This window comes from Poecilia formosa, unplaced genomic scaffold (assembly GCF_000485575.1).
Source record: "Poecilia formosa unplaced genomic scaffold, Poecilia_formosa-5.1.2 Scaffold25, whole genome shotgun sequence".
Lineage (NCBI taxonomy): Eukaryota > Metazoa > Chordata > Actinopteri > Cyprinodontiformes > Poeciliidae > Poecilia > Poecilia formosa.
The window spans coordinates 902,171-921,627 of NW_006799964.1; the positions used below are offsets into that span (position 1 = coordinate 902,171).

Sequence of the window (19,457 nt, forward strand, 5' to 3'; positions counted from 1 at the left end):
CAATATATATGAAAAAGTCAGTTTGTCCTTTTCTTTATTTATTTAAAAAATAGATTTAAAATTAAGGATTTGAGTTAAATGACTAGAACACCTCCATAACGTACTTTAGAAGATGGCAATCTGCACATTTTATACGGTACTTGAAAAACATTAACAAAATGTACCAGGGTGACAAAATGGGAACTGGTTGTGCATTCGACTATTCAGTTGTTCATCTGTAAATTAATAACTGTAAGGAAACTTATTTTTGCCTTTGTCTGTGTTGCCCTACTTATCCGCCCTTCTGCAGGTGTAAGCTTGTTGGTGCCAGCAGGTGCCGTCCCACCGGGCAGAGTGTATGAGATGCATGTGACTGTGCACAGAAAGGACAGCTTAAGGTAAGTTTAGCATTGCTGTTTAAGTTTGAACAAGAAACCTTCTTTCTCGTATCAAATTTTGCACCTTCTTTGTTGGATATTTATATCTTCCCTGGATTTTAGTATCATTTATTCTTAAGGAGTCATTTCTACTATTTCTCCCTGTTTCATACTACATGTGTACGTTGCTTATATTGAAGTTTTCTCCAATGTAGCATGAGTTAAGGAGACAAAAAAACATGTTATGTGTTAAGTTATGAAGTTATTTGTAATGGCAGGATATGTGTATGTAATTTATTTGTAGTATGTTTACATACAGTACGCCCTGTTGTAATTTATTCAGCAGACTTCATCTGATACCATCAAACAACTACTAATTCCAGATGTGAAATTAAGATCAGCATATCTGACACATTAATGATGAACTAGTTAATGTCTTGATCTCTATTGTAATTCATTGCAATAATCCTTATTAGCATTTTCTTAAATGTAAAGCCAATTATATGGTTAAATGTGAGGCACTTCACATTCAGTATTTCCAAATATGTAAAACTTAGACTGACTAAGTCCGATTTGCATTTGTTTCATGTGGTATTTTGGGCCCAAAAGACAAACATGAGGCTTTTAAAAGTAAACACTGCAATATCTGTTTTTGCACATTAACTAAGATTAATGGCTAGTTTGGGTATTACTGTAATCCTATTACTTGTACTATAATCCTTTACTCCCAAATCGTGTATATGTTTGAGTTTGAACCCTTTGTAGTGTACAAGAGACAAGTGGGAAGATTTCAGTATGTTTACTTCCATTTTTGTGAAACTGACTGCACACGTTGGTTGCACTGCAGACTTTCTTAAACCAAGACTAAAAACACCGGCTCTGGTTGACAAAAATTGAGTCGTGCTGTCAATAACTGCTTACGCAAGTGAACCTTTTAAAGATTCTGTAAAACTGTGAGACACATACTATGAGCCGTCTACTCCGTTCCAGTGCATTTCTTAATCAATGTCGATCGATGATAATTACAACCTTTGTTACTTGCTGTAGTGTTTCTAAGAGTCAAACGTCTCCTGTGTCCTCTGTCTTCATCTCACTCAATTACTGGCAAGCAAACTCACAAGGCCAGCTTCATTGATGTACCGCAGCAATAAATTGGAAAGCAAGAATATGGTGCTTTACTTTATTACAGCATAAGGGATTAGTTCTGCCACACACCCACGTGTTTGTTTTGACTGATATTAATGTTAACAACATAATATAAAATTATAAAAACAATATCTTGGAGTGGTCCAGCCAGTCCCAACTTGGTTCTGGTAGAGAATCTCCAGGATGGGGCTAAAAATCAGAGTGATGAGAAAGAGGCCTTCCAACCTAATAATCTTATTATCAAAGAAAAATAGTCCAAACACCAGTGGGAATACAGAAAAACTTAACCCCTAACCCAAAACTTGGAAAAAACTTTCACTTGGTTAGAAATTATTCAAAAAGTCTTATCTGCTGTAATGCCAACTAACGAGATTACAACCATTATTGAGAAAAGTATAAATATTTTAACAATAAAATATACAATAAATACACATATCTTTAATAAATTAACACTCCTTCTAAATTGCTTTATTATATTTTAAGAGATGACCCTGTTACTTGTCAAAACCAAACTTCTTGGTTGGATGAAAAATATATTTAGATCTCATTATACAAATGGAATGGGTCATTTTGCACTTATCTATAAGTAAAAGTGCAAATAATTAGGGGGGGGTAGAACCAAAGACTGTAGCTGCAATCAAAAGGCAAAGAGGTTTAGTTCTAGCTTTCATTTTCCCTCCTCACTTGAACGTTTCACGAGTCAATATTGAGATAGATCGGCTGAATCAATATTACTGATAAGAAGTGGCACCCCATGAAAACAACTAAATACAAATTCGATCTCTGACCTCTAAACGTGGCATATTCTGAAGCCTGTGGGTTAATAGTTACCTTAATTTGTTATTTACAAGAATTATGTTTTAGTTAAAGTGGATAGATTGCAGAAGGCTTTTAAATAATGGAAACCAATGGAATCCAATATGCTTAGCCTGACATTTTTAGCAAAAGTTGATAATAGTAGACACCTATTCTGCTGCTGTACTGTAACATAAAAGCCATTAGTCACTAAGTGCTTGAGGTTTCAATGCCCAGTTGTGCCATAAAAGGCAGAGAGAGACGACGATCATTTTCTTCCTGTCTTAACTGGAAACTACTGACTCCAACTGGGGCTGACGGTGCTGTTCTTTCTCCCAATGAATCTCTGATGCTCTGATTTCTGTGTTTTGATTCATGCACCACACTTATTTTATTATATTTTCTGTTTGAATGATGCTTACTAATCCTGTTCAATTCATTTCTTTCCAACCTCATTTATTTATGTTGGTTAAAAAAACAACAACAAAAAAAACCACATAAATATTCTTGAATAGTTGTTTTTAGACTTGTATGCTAATAAATTAGCAGATTTTTGACTATTGGGTAAAAAAATAAATTATTCTGTGACTTTTGTGTTTGCAACCTACAGATAAGTTCCTATATAATATATAGATCCACAAATTCTCACAGCAAGATGCCACATTGACTGATTTAAAAAAAAAAAAAAGAAAAGAAAGAAAACTCTTTCCTTCCAAGGATGCCTGAATGTTTGAGTGTAAAAATCTTTATACATACAGCAGAGATCAGCAAGTGAATGCTGTCTGCTGTTAATTCATTTCAGGAATTGAAATAAAATAGTTTATATACCAATTTGTTTCAAATGTTAATATATTGCCCGCATTTATTTCTGTTAATTATTATGGCATACAGCTAATGAAAAGTCTGATCTTTAGAATAAGACCAGCAACATTGAATTTTAGAAGCAGTATTGCTATCTTATGCCCTGACACCTTCCACAAGAAGAATAAGAGTCCTTAAACCAGTTATGTTGGTAGAAAGTTGGGTGGAAGGAAAAAAATATAGTACAGCCTTGAGATGAATGTGAAGCAAAGCCCTCTCAAGAATTTGGGTAAAGTTTTACAAGACTCACATTGCATCTGGAGTTAAAGCTACAAAAACTCACACACAGCCATAACAGGACAGGTGCTAAGCATGTGACATTGAATGTGTTGCTTCCCTTTAAGATTGAGTTGATTTGTGCATTTAATTTGAAAATCAATGCAACAATCTGTTTAAAGCTTGGAGAGGGTAAGCTTCCAAACTGCCTGGGGTCCAGTGGTAGTGTTGATTTGGGGAGCCATGTCATTGGTTGTTTTTATTCTACTGTGTCAAATTTAATTCTAAGTCAGAGCAACTTTCTTTGAGAAAACCTCGAGCAAGTTGAGGAGGTTGGTGAGGCCATTGCGGAGGTTTTCCACTTTAAATCGTCCTGGAAGACATTCTGGGGTTTTGTGTGATACATAAATCCCCAAATCTAATCCACTATTAAGCTTGTCTCTCTGCTTATAAGCTTCATGTAAGCTTGTAAGCAATTTATGCTGATTTCATTTTCTAGCTGGAAATGGTACCTGTCCATTATTCAAATTGTACCAATGCTTGGCTTAATGGCCATGATGTTGCTAAGGTAGAGTGGCCAGAAAAGTCCCCTGACATAAACCCTGTAGGGAAACTGTGGAGTATTTTGAAGAGGAAGATAAAAAACTCAAGACCCAACAATCTAGAGAGAGTGAAGTTCGCTATAAAAGCAACCTGGCCTTCATTAAGACGTCAACAACGATGCAATAATTCATACAAAAAGAGTCCTGACCAAGTACTGAGTCCATAAAGTGTGAAGTTTATGGACAGATTTTTCAGCAGGACAATAATTCTCTATAAAAATACTTTTTATCATATAACATTTAAATGTTCAGAGAAAATGAATTTTGTTTTTCATTTGTATCAAACTATAATTATTTAAATTAGAAATAAATACCAAAAATACATTCAGATGGTGTCAAATTAATTTACATCATATAGTTTCACATTTTGAATTGAAATATTGATATGAACTTTTTAGAGATATTTAAATATTTAGGCTTTAACTGTACATATAAAAAGTTTTACAGGGTAGTTATATGAGAGAAAGGCTGCAGCTGCACAAATTTAAAGTCAGCGGTCTTCAACCTTCTTCAGATGTACTCATGTGTTGCACCTACTGTTTCCTGGTTGGTAGGAGATAATTTAAACTGATTCGATTTTGCCAGGAAAAAAAAGTTGTTTTTAAGCTTCACCTTTATTTTCACAGATCACTTTTTGAATTGTGTGGAATCACATCATAGACATATGAACAACCGTGACACATTTTTTTTTTTACTCCAACTTTACTGTAACTGTTGTGCCACATACAGGCTGCTGGATGTCTTCTCTCTTCAGTCATTTCACCTAAGTGTTATCTGTCCCTCCCAGACCCCCGGTTGAAGACATCCAGACAGTTCTCAGCCCAGTGGTGAGTTGTGGACCCCCAGGAGTCCTGCTGACTAGACCAGTGATCCTCACCATCCACCACTGCGCAGACAATGTCCACGAAGACTGGCTCATACAGCTCAAGAACCAGCTGCCCATGGGAGAATGGGAGGTGGGTGTTCAGCACCGTGTGTTATTTACTTGTGTGCCCTTCGTGTATTGAGCTTTTATCACAGAGGTTTCATCTTGTGTGCAGATGGTTTATTTAATTCAATTTAATGTAGATATTACTATGTGGATGTGCAAATTCAATGAAATACTGCATGAAACAGAGAGTCTGTTGATGTATTATAAATAATTACACAGCTGAACCAGTCCTCTGACAAATTATTAATATGTGGTCATGAATACACACAGCTTATGCACACAGACATGCACACTTAGAAGAATAAGCTGAATTACACAGATATGGTGTGTATCCGGTGAGGAAGGGAGAAGAAAACGAAGAAAGGAAGAGAAAATGTGGTAAACAGAAAGTGCCTACAGGCTAGTAGACAAGCAGGGGGTTGAAGACTCCTATCAGAGGCAATTTGTTATGCTCCTGCTATCCTCCTCTTCTCTCATCTCACTTCTTATGTGTCTATTCCTCCTTTTTCCTGTTCCCTTCTTCTTCCCCCTTCACATGTCTCTCAGCATGAAGCCTCTACCTCAGCAATCTATTTCTTGTGTGTGAGAGTGAGACTGCATGAGTGCGGGTGCACATGTGTGTGTGTGTGGGTGTGTGTGTGTGTGTGTGTGGGTGTGGGTGATAAGGCTGTCTTGCAGCATCGCTGTGTCAACAAGGCCCCCGTATGCTGTCTTCTGTTGCTTATCACAGCTCAACACAATGTCTCTGCACAATTAGCCATGCATAAGATTCGGTGCGCGTGCGTCTTTGTGTGTGCATGTATGAGAGGGGAACGCGCAGAAGAGGTTTCAGAGCAGACTGAATAAAGATGAGAAAACTGAAAGTGGAATTTCATCATGAAGTCGATTTATTTTTTTTTTTTTGTTATTTTTTTTTTCTTCTCTCATTGCTGTAGAACATTCATTTCCCATCAGAAAGTTTTCCCCAAAACAGGCCGAGGGAGGTAATTGAATTCCCCTCATATCGGGAGGAGCAGCCACGGTTGTGATTACCAGTAATAACAGATTCAGACCATATTGCTTCCCTACCTCTCTGTATTGATTTAGCCTGTCTGTAGGAACAGAACTCCACATGAACTGCAAATCGAAGCGCAGTGTTTTTATCACATGTGAGCATGTAGGACGCATTGATTCCACAGTGCGCTGGTGTCTGCAGGCATGGACTCGTGATTTCACTCACACGACTAAAAATGCAGCCACCAGATTAAAAGGAACTCAGTGCACCAGTCTTACCCCCTAACTAACAAAAAGCCATGCAAAAAGTAATCTGATTCCTTAATTTTTTTTCCCATTTTGTACTGCTAAGGTCATAAAGTTAAGGTCAATATAATTTTTTTCCCCCTAATAAACATCACATTATTACAAAATAATGAAAATTGTGGTGTGCATTAGTTTTCAGTCCCCCTTACTCTGATAACATTAAAACAAAATTCTGACAGTGTGTTCACACCAAACTCATTACGTGAGTCAAAAACACATTTAACACTTCAAGTTCAACATGTGTGCACTTTGAATGCAGACGCTTGACATTTTGCTCTATACCTAGCATCTCACGCGTCAGGCGCATCTGGTTTTCATTCAAAGTCTATGTGGGGGTCAAGGATGTGTCAGACGCGTCAAAACTGCTCTTGCCGTTGTTTTCTGTTGCTGGAATATTTGTCAGATGCGTCGGAAGCGCTTGACGCTAGATGGGCAAAGCGCACCGCGATTCTCCTCCACACAGACTGTGAATGTCTACCAGACGCACCTGCCACGCGAAACGCGTTTGGTGTGACTGCACCATGAGCCTTCAGCAATAGTTGTTATGTACCAACAACTGAACAGCTTTTCAAATAACAGCCAAGTGTCAACTGTACCTGCCTGTAAAGAACCTATATCCCAAACACAGTAGAGAAAACAGCGTTAAATAGGCTGTTGCTCTCTTAGCAAACTTGTGTACTTGGAAACCCTCACTGTTTCTTCACTAACACAACTTGGTATTTGTTTTTTATAGTAAACACTACATTTAGTGTGAAATTGAGTGAGTGATGAGTTTTCTTTGCCACCAATTTATTGGGTTGATGTTTCCAAAACAGATTTGAGCAACAAATTCATCTTATTTTGCAAGAAACAAATTCCCAGTTTTGTGTCATCTTAGATTATTACATAAATTCAGCATGACAATTTTAAAGGATGATGATGTGATTTTTTTGTGTGTGGTCTCCACAGGATGTGGTTGTGGTGGGAGAGGAAAACTTCACCACCCCCTGTTATGTGCAGATGGATTTGGAGGCATGTCACATTTTGACAGAGACACTGGGGACGTACTGCCTGGTGGGCCAGTCAATAGGCAAAGCAGCTGCTAAAAGGCTCAAACTGGCAGTTTTTGGGCCCGTCTCATGCACAACTTTGGACTATCACATCAGGATTTATTGTTTGGACGACACTCAGGACGCACTTAAGGTAATGTGTTAAAACTCTATGTACTCAAAGTTCAGTTTCTTAAAAAAAAAACACTTGGTACTAAAGGTATTATTGAAGCACAAACCAAGGGTTTTAAATGCTGCAAAGCAGTGAAGAGTTCTTCTTTTATACCATTCGTATTAATATTCCTCTCTTATGATTTGCATTTGAAATGAGCTGTAATAGAGCTAAAACAAAATGGATTGTATGAAGTCGTGAATAGAAGCATCTTCACCCCTCGTCTTGTGGAGATGTGCCGAGAAGCAGTAAACAAAACGGGGTCAAGCAATGTCAAAAGAGAGATGCATTAGAAATTTAAACAAATTCAAAGCACCGGAGGGGCCATCTGATACGGGAGATTAACATTGGTAATTTATTCGTGCAGTGATAAGTCAAGTGTCACTGTGGCACACAGCCATGCACATAATCGCGTAAACATCAACACGCACTCAGTTTTACCAGTTCAAGCAAACAGTTGTAACTTGAAAACAAAGTTCAAAGGTTGACTTTTAATGATGAAAAGTTTGCGTGGGTTAGCTGAAGTTTGAGAGCCGACTAAGCGAAGTTTGTCTGAGGTTGATCAGAGAAAAGAAAGGAGGCATCAAAGCTGTTCTTGCAAACATATATCTTAGTGTCTGTTTACCTTCATTTGATTATTTTTCTTGCAGTTCAGGAGATTTTAAATGTTTCCTTTTCTGCATGTACATTTATACACCTTACGGTGTCTGAAAGGTACCCTTATAAGAGTTGCATAGTTGGTTTACATTTCTAATGGAAGTTTCTTTGATTCTTTTCTTCTCTATACAGACTTTTTAATCACATTAAATTGATCAAATTCTCACTGAAGAAATAAACAACTAAAGCATAGCTTTATATTTTATGCTGATTTGTTGCCACGATTCCACAATTCTTTCAAACAGTGATAGCAAAGTTTGAAAATAACAATTATTTATGATTTCCTTTACGTTTCATTACAAGTAATGTGTGCAATTTAAAAGTGAAGAGAAGACTTGTGGGTAGGGGAGACTTCCCACTAGTTTTGTTCATTTAAACATTTTATAATATACTTTAAACATCACTACAAATGATGAATAACGGATGAAATGTATTTCGTGCCACAAAGTCGAAGTGCAAATTAGTGCAGCACTGATACCGTCTTCAATCTGCATGCAGGCCTCAGGCTGCAACAGACACTTAGCCCATTTTAATACTTCACCTTTTGATTCAGTGTCCAATGGACAGCTTAAATTAAAAGAAGCCAGTCATGAGAGGACATTTTAAAGAAACAGCAGTGACTCTTTCTATGTAAAGTTGCAGACAAGTTTGTTGCCGTGGTAATCCATTAGTATATAAGCCAAACTATGTCTTCCTTTTCCCCCATGTGCTTAATCATGAAAGAAGCTAATTTCTTTGAGTCACCGACCACCAGGCTTTAGCTAGGACCAATACTTATTTTAGTTCCTTGCACAGTAAAGGAAGTAAAAAAACAACAACAACAAAAAAAAAAAACAACTCACTGATAGAAAACCACAGCCAGGAACCTCATTTTGAGGGGTCACCAAGAAGGCTTTCACTTTGACTCTTATTGTCATTGACATTTAACACCAGTTGCTGGGATGTACCATAACCAGCAATAAAGAAAACTTTGAGACTATCAAAAAATAAGAGGCTGTGACTGAAGAACTCCTATTCTGTTCGGCTTGAACTTTGTGTTGTTTTGGTTTTAGTTGTCAGCAAAGAAAATAGAAATGTTCATACTTGTGGGGCCTGTTTCTCTTCCAAAGGCGCTGGGAACCATGTTTGAGTAAAAGACATCACAAAATCTTAGGAATGTCAGCGCTTTTCAAAAGATTTTGAAGGGCTCTGCAAGTAATCTGAAGATGGTTTGTTACTCGGTCTATCAGCTACTTGTAAACATATAGCTAATAAATTACAAAAATGATCTGATAGTTAAAAAAAACAACCTTCTGCTTTGGGTTTGGGTTAGGCCATCTCAGTCTTCAGACCAACTGTACATGCAATGCAAAACCTCCGAGTTAAGCTGAATTGAGCACAAGCAGGAATCCAAGTTTCAGAACAATTTATTGACAGTAGAGGTGTACCAGGAATTGTGTAGCCAGCAATATTTGTTAAAATCAGAATTTTCTCAACATTGGAATATACTCCTGAGTAAATGTCCATAAATTAAGCATGATTTATTCTAAATATTTCAGTGTGGAAACATTGTTTGTATCCTAGCATGAAAAAACACTGAACTGTTGTGCATTTACTGTGTGTATGTCTGCTTGAGTTTATCTTTGCTTCCTCTCTAGTATTTTACCACAGAAGTCTGCTGACAATTAAAGCATTGCTAATTAAGATGATAGTGTGAATGGTAAAGAATGGTTTTGATTTATTGCTGCACAGCTTTGAATAAATCCAAGGTGCACAACCAGAAATGAAGGAATTTGTCATTGTGAAATAAATGCCCTGTGCAGTGGCATATATGGATGACAAACATGTCAAACCTCCTGATACATTTTTAAGTAGTTTTGTTTTATTTATTTAATTTTTTTTTTCTTGAGGGGAGAATTGTGCTTTTAACTTTCTGGAACTTTGTATGTAGGAGGTTCTTCAGATGGAGACCCAAATGGGAGGGAAGCTACTGGACGAGCCAAAGACTCTGAACTTCAAAGACAGCACACACAATCTGAGACTGTCAATCCATGATGTGCCACACACACACTGGAAGAGTAAACTTATTGCAAAATATCAGGTGAGGAAAATGCAGGGGTCAATATTAGAAATGATCATACTCAAACTGTATATCTTTGTTTTTATATGCAACACTGATTCATGTAATGCCACAAAATGCTATGCTACCCGTGCATGCTTTGCAGGAGATACCATTTTACCAGGTGTGGAGTGGATGCCAGAGAACTCTTCACTCCACCTTCACGCTGGAGAGACTGAGCTCAGCCACCACAGAGATCAGCTGCAAGCTCTGTGTGCGGCAGGTAGAAGGAGAAGGCCAAATCTTTCAGATCAGCAGCACATTAGAAGAGGTATGTTTCTAGACTTTCTTTTGCAAATTTAATTATTTACATCCTCCTCAGATTAGAACCCAGTGTGCGTCAGAACAAGCAAACACGGTGGTGTTATGCTGATACCGCTTGTTCAAGTTAACTGCAGAAGATTATTACAATAAGCAGAGCAGCTCAACAAATTAAAGTAACACTGGCGGTAACTTCACTGCAAGTTCTTTGTCCTACGATAAAGATCCTAAAGTCATAAAGTTTTTTTTTCTCCTTCTTCTTCTTCTTCTTCTTCTTCTTCTTCTTCTTCTTCTTCTCCTCTCTCTCCCTGACAGCGAGTCAAGGTACCTGTTGTGGTTCTGTGACTCTGCTTAATAATTCATACAACCGCTACAGGTCCCATCGTGTGACAGGAATAACTCTTCTTTGATTTTGTATTGGAGTGTAACCACAAAGTCACAGAAAGTATGTGTGTATGCCTGTCAGTGAACAGATTTTTACTGCTGCAACCAGTCGTAACAACGTATTAATGTGGACATGTTTTTTTTATTATTATTATCAGTCTTGGCATTTTTAAACCATGAATGTACAGTTGATGTTTTTTTTCTTTTTCTACATTGAAAGAAATAAGAAAATTGTCCTTTTTCCTGCTTGCTTCTTTGCTGGTTAATTGGCAAAATGAGCATAACACACAGCCAACATGTTCTCTTAAAGAACTGCATGTATAATAAAAGCCAGCGCTCTGATATGCTTGCTTGCACACACACACACACACACACACACACACACACACATATATATATATATATATACATATATATATATTTGCCAGCCGACAATGTGGCAGCCAGTTCCAAAAATCCATACTTATCAGAACCATAAGAGGGCAAAGCTCAGTATTTTCAAGTATCACATTATTGCACAAAAAGAGTTTGTGTGATTGAGTGCTGCTTTTTTTTTACTTCAACAGCATTAATCCCAAAGAGATGGTCAATAATGTCTCTCTACTGGCTCTGTTCATTTGTTGGTGGTTGCAAAGTCTTGGCTTGGAGTGGACGGTTTTATGTCTGATCCACGGTAGTTTTTTGGGGGGAATTATTTGGAGCAGTAGTGGTTGAGACTGTACTGGAAGTTGCAAATCAGTGCAGAAGCTTTAGTAAAACATTACTGGTAGTGGCAGCGCTGTAACTACATTACAGTTGCATGCTCCCTTGTGAGGATAGTTTTTTACTTGCAGAAACAGTTCTGTGAATTCGCAGAGCAAAACAAGTATTTGTCAAAGACAGTTTTCTATTCAGTGACAGCCTTTGTCATGCCTCATGGCAGCTTTTGACATTAAGTGCCCTGCCATTTCTAAAACTGCTAAAGCTGCAAATCAAAGTGTCTTGAATGTTTATTCCTGAAGTCCAGTTCTCAATTTATCTTACTGCAGTACTTTTAAATGAAAAATAAAAAAACTGATTTCAGTTTGTTACTGTTGCAGCAGTGAATATTTTAACTCTATTTTAGCATGATGTAGATAAACCACACATTGTGTTGATTTCAACAGACCTTTTGCATTAATCGTCTTGGATATTTTTGAACTCTTCCGCCCATGAATAATACAGCCCTCATTTAAAAAGGCTATATTACTGCCATGAACCTGGCTCTTAAGCTCAGCCCAATAATGTTTATTCCAGAAGCTTAATGTTAACTGGCTTTATGGATTCACTGTAAACAGAGATGCCCGTTTGGCATCTGTGTTCCTTTGAAACTCCCAACACCCGCGTTTCATCTAGCTCTTGATTTGTAGTGAAGTAGACAATTTAGGGGACAGTTCCTCATCATTATCCCACTTATTATCTGTAGTGAAACGCACCCTCAGCATGATACTTCCACGACCATGCTTGTTTCTAAATGGAAATTTACACTACGTGCAAATTTAAAGTTGTAGACGGTTTTGGATGTTGCTTCCTAGATCTTGACAGTTTTTGAAACTGCTACACCAGTGAAAATTGCAGGCCTCTTCATCAATTTGAAATAGGCCACACATACATCATACCAACCAGATATATGCATTAGTCTCACTGGATGTTTGACTGGTGTAAAGATAAAACATGGAAAATTACGTTAGTAAGTTCTGCGCATGTCATAGACTAAGTACAATTCTGGAAACCCTCAATCATCCTGTGGTGCTGAACGATGGAAAGCAAAGCAGATCTAAAACATGTATCACTTCAGCAGATAGTCAGCGATGTCCCTTTGCATTAGTCCTTCCATCTCTATCCATAGAGAAATTCTGGTGGTAAATTGAGGGTAAATAGACACAGCAAATAGTAATCGCTTGCATCAACAATGACAGTTGTCGTGTCCCTCTGCCAAACCACGTTCATTAGTCTGTATCCTCCTTTCAGCTCAGGAGCGGCAGAATAATGTGAAGGCTTAGAAACAGATGGAGATTGACAGGAAGGAGGGAGAGAGAGGAAGTGGCTGCAGATTTCTGTGTTTTTATTTTTTCTCCGCTTGTATTGATAAAGACTCTCTCCTGTGTAATTTTGGCCTCACAAAAGACAAGCTTGAGAGAGCGGAGCTGAATCTTTGCCTAAAAGGATATGGATGGACTTGAATTTGAAATACAGTTAGCCGAACTGCATTGTGGATATAGCTATTGACAGGTATATATAGATAACAAAGATGTTTAAGTATTGCAGAGCCCTTTAGAAACATGTTCTGAGTATGAAACTATGTGCATAATGTAAATGTTTGCATCAGTTATTGTTTAAATCAATTACTTGGTCTCATGACCCCCTTTTGTCATCTTTCCAGGAAGTCCAGTGCATAGACACATCCCTGATGGACCCTGCCAGTAATATCACAACCTTAATGGGGCCTAATGCCTTCCGTATTCCTTTATCCATCAGACACAAGTTGTGTGGCAGTTTGGATGCACCACAGACCAGAGGCAATGACTGGAGGATGTTGGCTCACAAACTCAACCTTGACAGGTAAAGCACTCACATTTACTTGTATTTGTTTTCTTTTTCTGTGTTTTGCTTGGCTCCCTGAGGTGTTTCATTTGATTTTACGTATTTAGTCAGACAACTTTCTACAGAGATGAGTACTTAGCTTTGCCTTGGCTGATGAAATCACACAGTACAAGTCATCTGAGAAGAACTGTTGAAGTAGTAGATTTTATTTTCTCTTATTTCATTTTCAATGGCTGCAAATTTTGTTCATGAAATGAGACACTGAAGTTCTGGAGTCTTTCTGAGGCGAGTTTGCGTGTTCTCCAAATGTATACAGTACCAGTACAGCATCCTCAACAATCATCGAATCCTTGTAAAAATCTGGACAAAGCCTTTTCGTAAGTTGTTAATGAGCCTTAATTAATACATACCGTATTTTCCGCACTGTAAGGCGCACCTAAAAACCTACAATTTCCTCAAAAGCCGACAGTGCGCCTTATAATCCTGTGCACTTTATTTATATATGGACCAATATTGAGCCACAACAGGTCTAGCAACTACGGTAAGCAGCCGCCAACTTTCTTTTTCGCCCGTAGAAGAAGAAGCGCGCGGTGCATGCTGGGATAGTTGTCAGAACGCTGGTTTGTTAATAAAGTTTGACTGACCTATCTACCTACCGACCGTCTAGAATCAGGTCATCTGCAGGTCATTTAGCACCACGTTCTCCACAAACATGCTGTGCGCGAACGGAGAAGGGTGACCATCGTCCGTCCACGCCCCGGCCCAGTCTCGGAAGGCTCTCATCGCCGACCGGAGTCGGACTGTTTTGTTGATATTCTTTATTCATCCGGGGTGCTTCGGGGGTTGCTTCGACTAGGATTACCAAGGGACCAGCCCCAATACATTTAAAGCCGGGAGGGCGGGGGAAGAGAGACAGAGACTGCGGCGGCAGCGTGTTACCCAGAAAGCAGTTGGGCACAATATCGCAACACCAACACCGTGAATGAAACAATGACTGGGGCAGCCTACTATATAAAGTACTTGGTTACTAACACTTTATTATTACACATCCACATTTGTAGAGTACGGAACAAATCGCGCCCCGTATAGGTTCAACACAGGACGGGCAGCAACCCTAACTGTAGCGTCTATTCTGTGCGCCTTATAGTGCGGAAAATACGGTAATCGAATGTTTGCGGTCTTTCTCTTATAGTGAGTGAAATTTTTTTACCTAATTTTTCATATCCCTCATTATGCACGGTGGCAAGATTAAGTCATTAGGTGTTGGTATTTGCCTGACCTTTTTTTTTTTCCAAGTTCAAATTGTTTTAAGCAGAAATATGATACGAGTCTGTCAGGTCAAAGCTGAACTTTTAATAATTTGCATTAACTTTTAAATAGAGTAATGTACAATTTTAAAAAATCCGTGGACTGTGGGAATGAACAAATTAAAGATCTTGGTGTTACATTTGATTCTTCTTTACATTTTTTTTTTTCTTCAAGAAGCACATTTTATCACCTTGATGGTTTCTCTCTATGATAAATGCAAAGAATCTAAACTAGACTTTTCCTTGCAGAAGATAAAACTTCAGTGCTCTTCTTTCTGGTCTTTATAAAAACATTTAGCCCCTCTATGTTTACTCCAGAAATCATCTCCTTAAAAGCTGGCAAACAAAAAAAAAGAGTTCACTTTAATTTTACGCTCTCTGCTCATGTACATTTTAGAATTGAGTTTAAGGTGGAAGTCATCAGTGCTTGTAGTATCAAATCTCATTTTATCACATCATCATTCAGATCCTTTAGGGGACTGTAAAAGGTTGATTTGTAAAGCTTAAAGTAAGAAGAAAAAAGTAACAATGTATTGCTTTCTTTTTATGGTTCTCATCTGAGGGACGGCCTCAAACCTTAGAGGATCAAAAACTATTCTTTTTTTTTTAATCTAAAGTTTTATCTTTTATCTGGCTTTTACGATACTTTTTATATTTTAACTTATTTATACGTTAAAGCTATATTTTTTATATCTAGTCCAAGTGCACATTTAGGTTGCTATAAAACTATAAATTTGAAATAATTTATTACTTGTACTTATGTTTTTTCTGTTGTTATTAATAAACCTTTATAATAGCCGTTTGAGTTAAATGTAAACTTTAGAATAATTACATTTCATGCATTCATTTGCTTAACTTGTATTTTGACTTTTTTATTGTTCTTTTATATTTTCTCTTTTATTGCTCAATATCTTTTTGTTTCTTGTATCTCTCGACTTCATAAAATCAATTTCCTGGCATCTTTTCCTCCTCACTCTTTGCTTCGCTCAACACATTTGTTTTTGTTTTTTTTGCTTTTTTTTCTGTTTTTGTTATTGATGAAACACATTCTGCTGGCCTCATTGTATTTTAAAATACAATTTTTAAAGTTTAGGGGAAAAACTATTTTCAAACAAATCTACCTTAACGGAATACCCTGTTTTCTGTGTTTCTTCCCTATTTTGAATAGTGGCATAATGGAGATTTATATTTAAGCAGGTGACAATTAACGTTTTACCAACATTATGATCAATGTCAATTAGTAATGTATAAACTGAAGATGGTTAAGTTGTATTTTTTAATAGGAAACATGACCAGTGTCTATAAGTGTGACACCGTTTTTTTTTTTTTTAAGTAATTATCCGTGAATGTGAGATTTTCCACCTCTGAACAGATGTACCCTGAATGCACTCAGACATATTCTAAATTATTCAGTGTGAGACTATGCCTCTGTAGTAAAGTATACAGTACGTTTAAATTGAAGCTTTTTACACATTTTTACAAGGGTTGCCACAAAGTGTGAAAGGAGCTGTATGTTAAGTGTAAAATATTTACTTGATTTTTTTTATTTTTTTTTATTTAATTGTCTTTGTGCTGGCTCTTTGATGTGACTAGCAACCTGTGATTTTTAGAAAATATTTCATCCTGCACACAAAGCCTCCTCCTAGTATCCCTCTATAAAGTGCAAAGGACAGCACTTTATTGTTGATGTAAAAGAAAAAGTGAGTCTCTGCAGAACTAAATAGGTAATTTGACGTTGTTTCCTCCAGTTGACTTCAGGTAGCATTCTCAGAGTTTCATCATTACCCCAGTCAGCTTTACACAGATGCTTGGCTTGATGATTCAGTCTCATTTGCTAGCTGCTACAAAGCCAGAGCCAGATATTGAGAGGATAATTAGGCACAAGTGCAAATCATTGTCCCCACGGCCTTCCTGCTCATGACGCAGCTGGTGAATGTGGGCACCATGATTTCTGGTCAGCAGGTGAACTGGTAGAAAATGTGTTGTTTACTTTCCCATTTCCTGTAAAAAAACAAGTTTTCATAAGAGTCTCAGAAAGTTGTTTTGCCACTGATCTGTCAAAGCGTTGTCAGAGTAAGGCTTGCTGTTTCAGCTTTCTCTTTGCCTAAACAGGCAGAGTGACCGCATTTATGTCTGGAAAGTTCTTCCGTACTCAGCTTAAATATCGTTTTGTATTGAGACAGACCTGGAAGAAAACCTAAATGGCCTTTTATGAGTTGAACTGAGCCCCCGAGGTCACGTAACAGCTGTTCCTTATTGGAAACAGAGAAAGTCCAAATAAGGAAGAAACAACGTAAGGAAGATTTTTTAAATTGTCGAATGAAAATATGCTGTTAGGCATATATAATAAATTAGAAACCATAACAATTTACCATAGGAAATGATGGTACATTCTTTGCTTTTATTAAAACAGCACCAGAGTGTGTCAGCAGTACAATCAGAAGATTTACAGAACAGAAGGTCTCGTTTTATCCCCACGAGACAGAAATATGATGGTTTTTATACTTCAAAGCTGCAACAAGACCTTTGTGTGAGATGGTTTAGTGTCAGACTCTTCCTCTGCAGTCGCTGACGTCCTGACTCGTGACACATGTTGCAACTCCCTATTGAATTGTTACCGCATTTATGAGGGGAAAAAAAACAACAACAAAAAACATATATATATATATATATATATATATTTGTTCATAATCATTTGTGTCAAAGGATCAAACTACAGTGTATACTTCAGGTTTCAATGATAGATTGACTATTATTACATTTCAAGTCGCATTATGAACTTTTTAACCCTTTCTTGACTCCCTCCTTATTTTTTTAGATACCTGAACTACTTTGCCACCAAGTCCAGTCCTACAGGTGTCATCCTGGATCTCTGGGAAGCCCAACATTTTCCCGACGGAGATCTAAATGAACTGGCCGCTGTGCTGGAAGAAATGGGCCGTCACGACAGCAGCCTTGCCTCCATGACGTCAGAACACTAGCAAAGGAACATTTTTATTACGACGGCAAAACTCCAGAAAATTACATGTGGATTCTCTGTGGTGGGTACTGCGGATAGCCCGATTGGATGCAAAAATCAAAGAAAAGTTGTCGCCATGGTGATTTGAGCAGCACTGTTTAAATACCGTGGTAATTAAGCATTCGCAGTGAAAGAAATGGGTGCTCAAGCAGGTGCTGATGTGTATCAGTGTGTGAGTTTTTGGGAGTCATGAATACAAGAGAGAGAAATCTGTGCATCAGGAGTGAAAAGAATATATACGCGTCTATAAAAGAAAAAAAAAATCACATTTTTTCCAAGCAGCTACTTTCTTGCTCCTATGATGAACAGGGACAGGGAAAAAAAAGGGAAGCAGAAATGGAGATACTAACCTTGAAATCAAGTATAGGAAGGAAACAGAATCATAAAGAAAGCAAAGGTAAACCAATTACAGAGGAGTAGGGAATGGTAGATTGAGGATAAACAAAGATGCAGGTAGACTCTTCACAAAGATGAAAGCAAACACAGAGAGCAGCTAAACTGATTACAGAACAGAGGGAGGACATCAACATAAAGTGATGGAAGCAGCGGGCAGGTGACCATCTGGATGGAAAGCAGATAATGAGAGCAGCGATGAAGAAGACTCTTTTCTTACGAGCCTCGGCTGTACGTGTTTGTTGGTACAGTTTGTCGTCTTTATATTGTCTCATCACACTGTCTGTATGCGCGGCTCATTTTCTGCTACAGATTTTCCGACACAGTGCTTGTTAATGAGGAATCCTGACCAGAAACAAGTCTGAGAAAACTGTTTTTTTGTTGTTGTTGTTTTTTAACCCCATAGAATGATGTCTAATAGACTCGATAATTTTAAATCATTTGAGTCAGGAGAGCAGGAAAGGCAACACAATTTGTCAGATAAGTCGATCCAAAGATCGTTTTCCAAACTGGTGGCGGCGAAAAATATTTTTGCCGTAGTTTGCTGTGGAAATATCACAAAAGAAAGAGCACCACATCTCCTCTTATGTTTTGTATATATTTTTTTGCTTTCATATTTCAATCAAGAAAAACATTTTCTTGACAACTCATGCTTTGTGCAGCAGAGATGCCAACTTTTTTTTTTTTTTACATCCTGGACGGTTTCTGCCAGGCAGTTCAGGCTTGTTTCTGGAGAGGGTTTAACTCTGGGAAACAAGTGACTGAAGATCATTTTTTTAAATCCAGTTGTAAACCAAATTCAGTATAACGTGACAGTATTTTTTTCTCCCCTCAGTTTCACAGGATGTCAGATAAATTATCCAACTGTGACTTTGTTGGTCACTGGCACCATCTAGTGGCCTTGGAAGAATTACAGCATTTAAAATGAACCTTTTCTCCTCTTTCTCATCTTCACAGTGTAAATACATGGCTATAAAATTGTTTGCATAATATTATTTTGATTATTAATAGTTGCATAAACATGTTTTGCTTTAATTTTACTATGTATTGTTTTAACTACATTAATGAACATCTTTCACTGTTTTTCCCTGTTATTTGTTGGCATCAAAAATCCAGTGCAAAGCATTTTGTTTGAAAAGTTAAAATCCACAGAACTGAAGGGGCCTTTGTGAAATAAAGTGCGACTGTTTCAAAAGTTCAGTTTGAACTCATGTCAACAGTTTTATGTAAATGAAAAACTCTGGTTCTGTGTTTTATGAATAATTGTCAGATGCCTCTGGAGATGTGTAAGATGTTTATCATCTAATTAGACTACATGAACATTCAGCTCAAGGGAAATGCATATAAAATATTCACAAAGGTGTATGGAG

The 19,457-nt window shown here is 37.5% G+C and overlaps 1 protein-coding gene across 3 annotated transcripts in view; it reads left to right on the forward strand.

The window, feature by feature from the left end:
• The window catches only part of LOC103135365 (netrin receptor UNC5C-like), a 186,542-nt gene extending 168,147 nt beyond the window's left edge, over positions 1-18,395 (forward strand). For 2 of the 3 annotated variants that reach the window (XM_007548025.2, XM_007548026.2), the window contains 7 exons: positions 290-377; positions 4,764-4,932; positions 7,155-7,388; positions 9,994-10,143; positions 10,268-10,432; positions 13,208-13,386; positions 17,494-18,395. In XM_007548025.2, the coding sequence (XP_007548087.1) occupies positions 290-377; positions 4,764-4,932; positions 7,155-7,388; positions 9,994-10,143; positions 10,268-10,432; positions 13,208-13,386; positions 17,494-17,656 (1,148 nt within the window). In that variant the 3' untranslated portion in view covers positions 17,657-18,395. The remainder of the gene's footprint in view (positions 1-289; positions 378-4,763; positions 4,933-7,154; positions 7,389-9,993; positions 10,144-10,267; positions 10,433-13,207; positions 13,387-17,493) is intronic. The other variant, XM_007548028.2, reaches the window with a different exon arrangement.
• Positions 18,396-19,457: the final 1,062 nt, after the last annotated feature.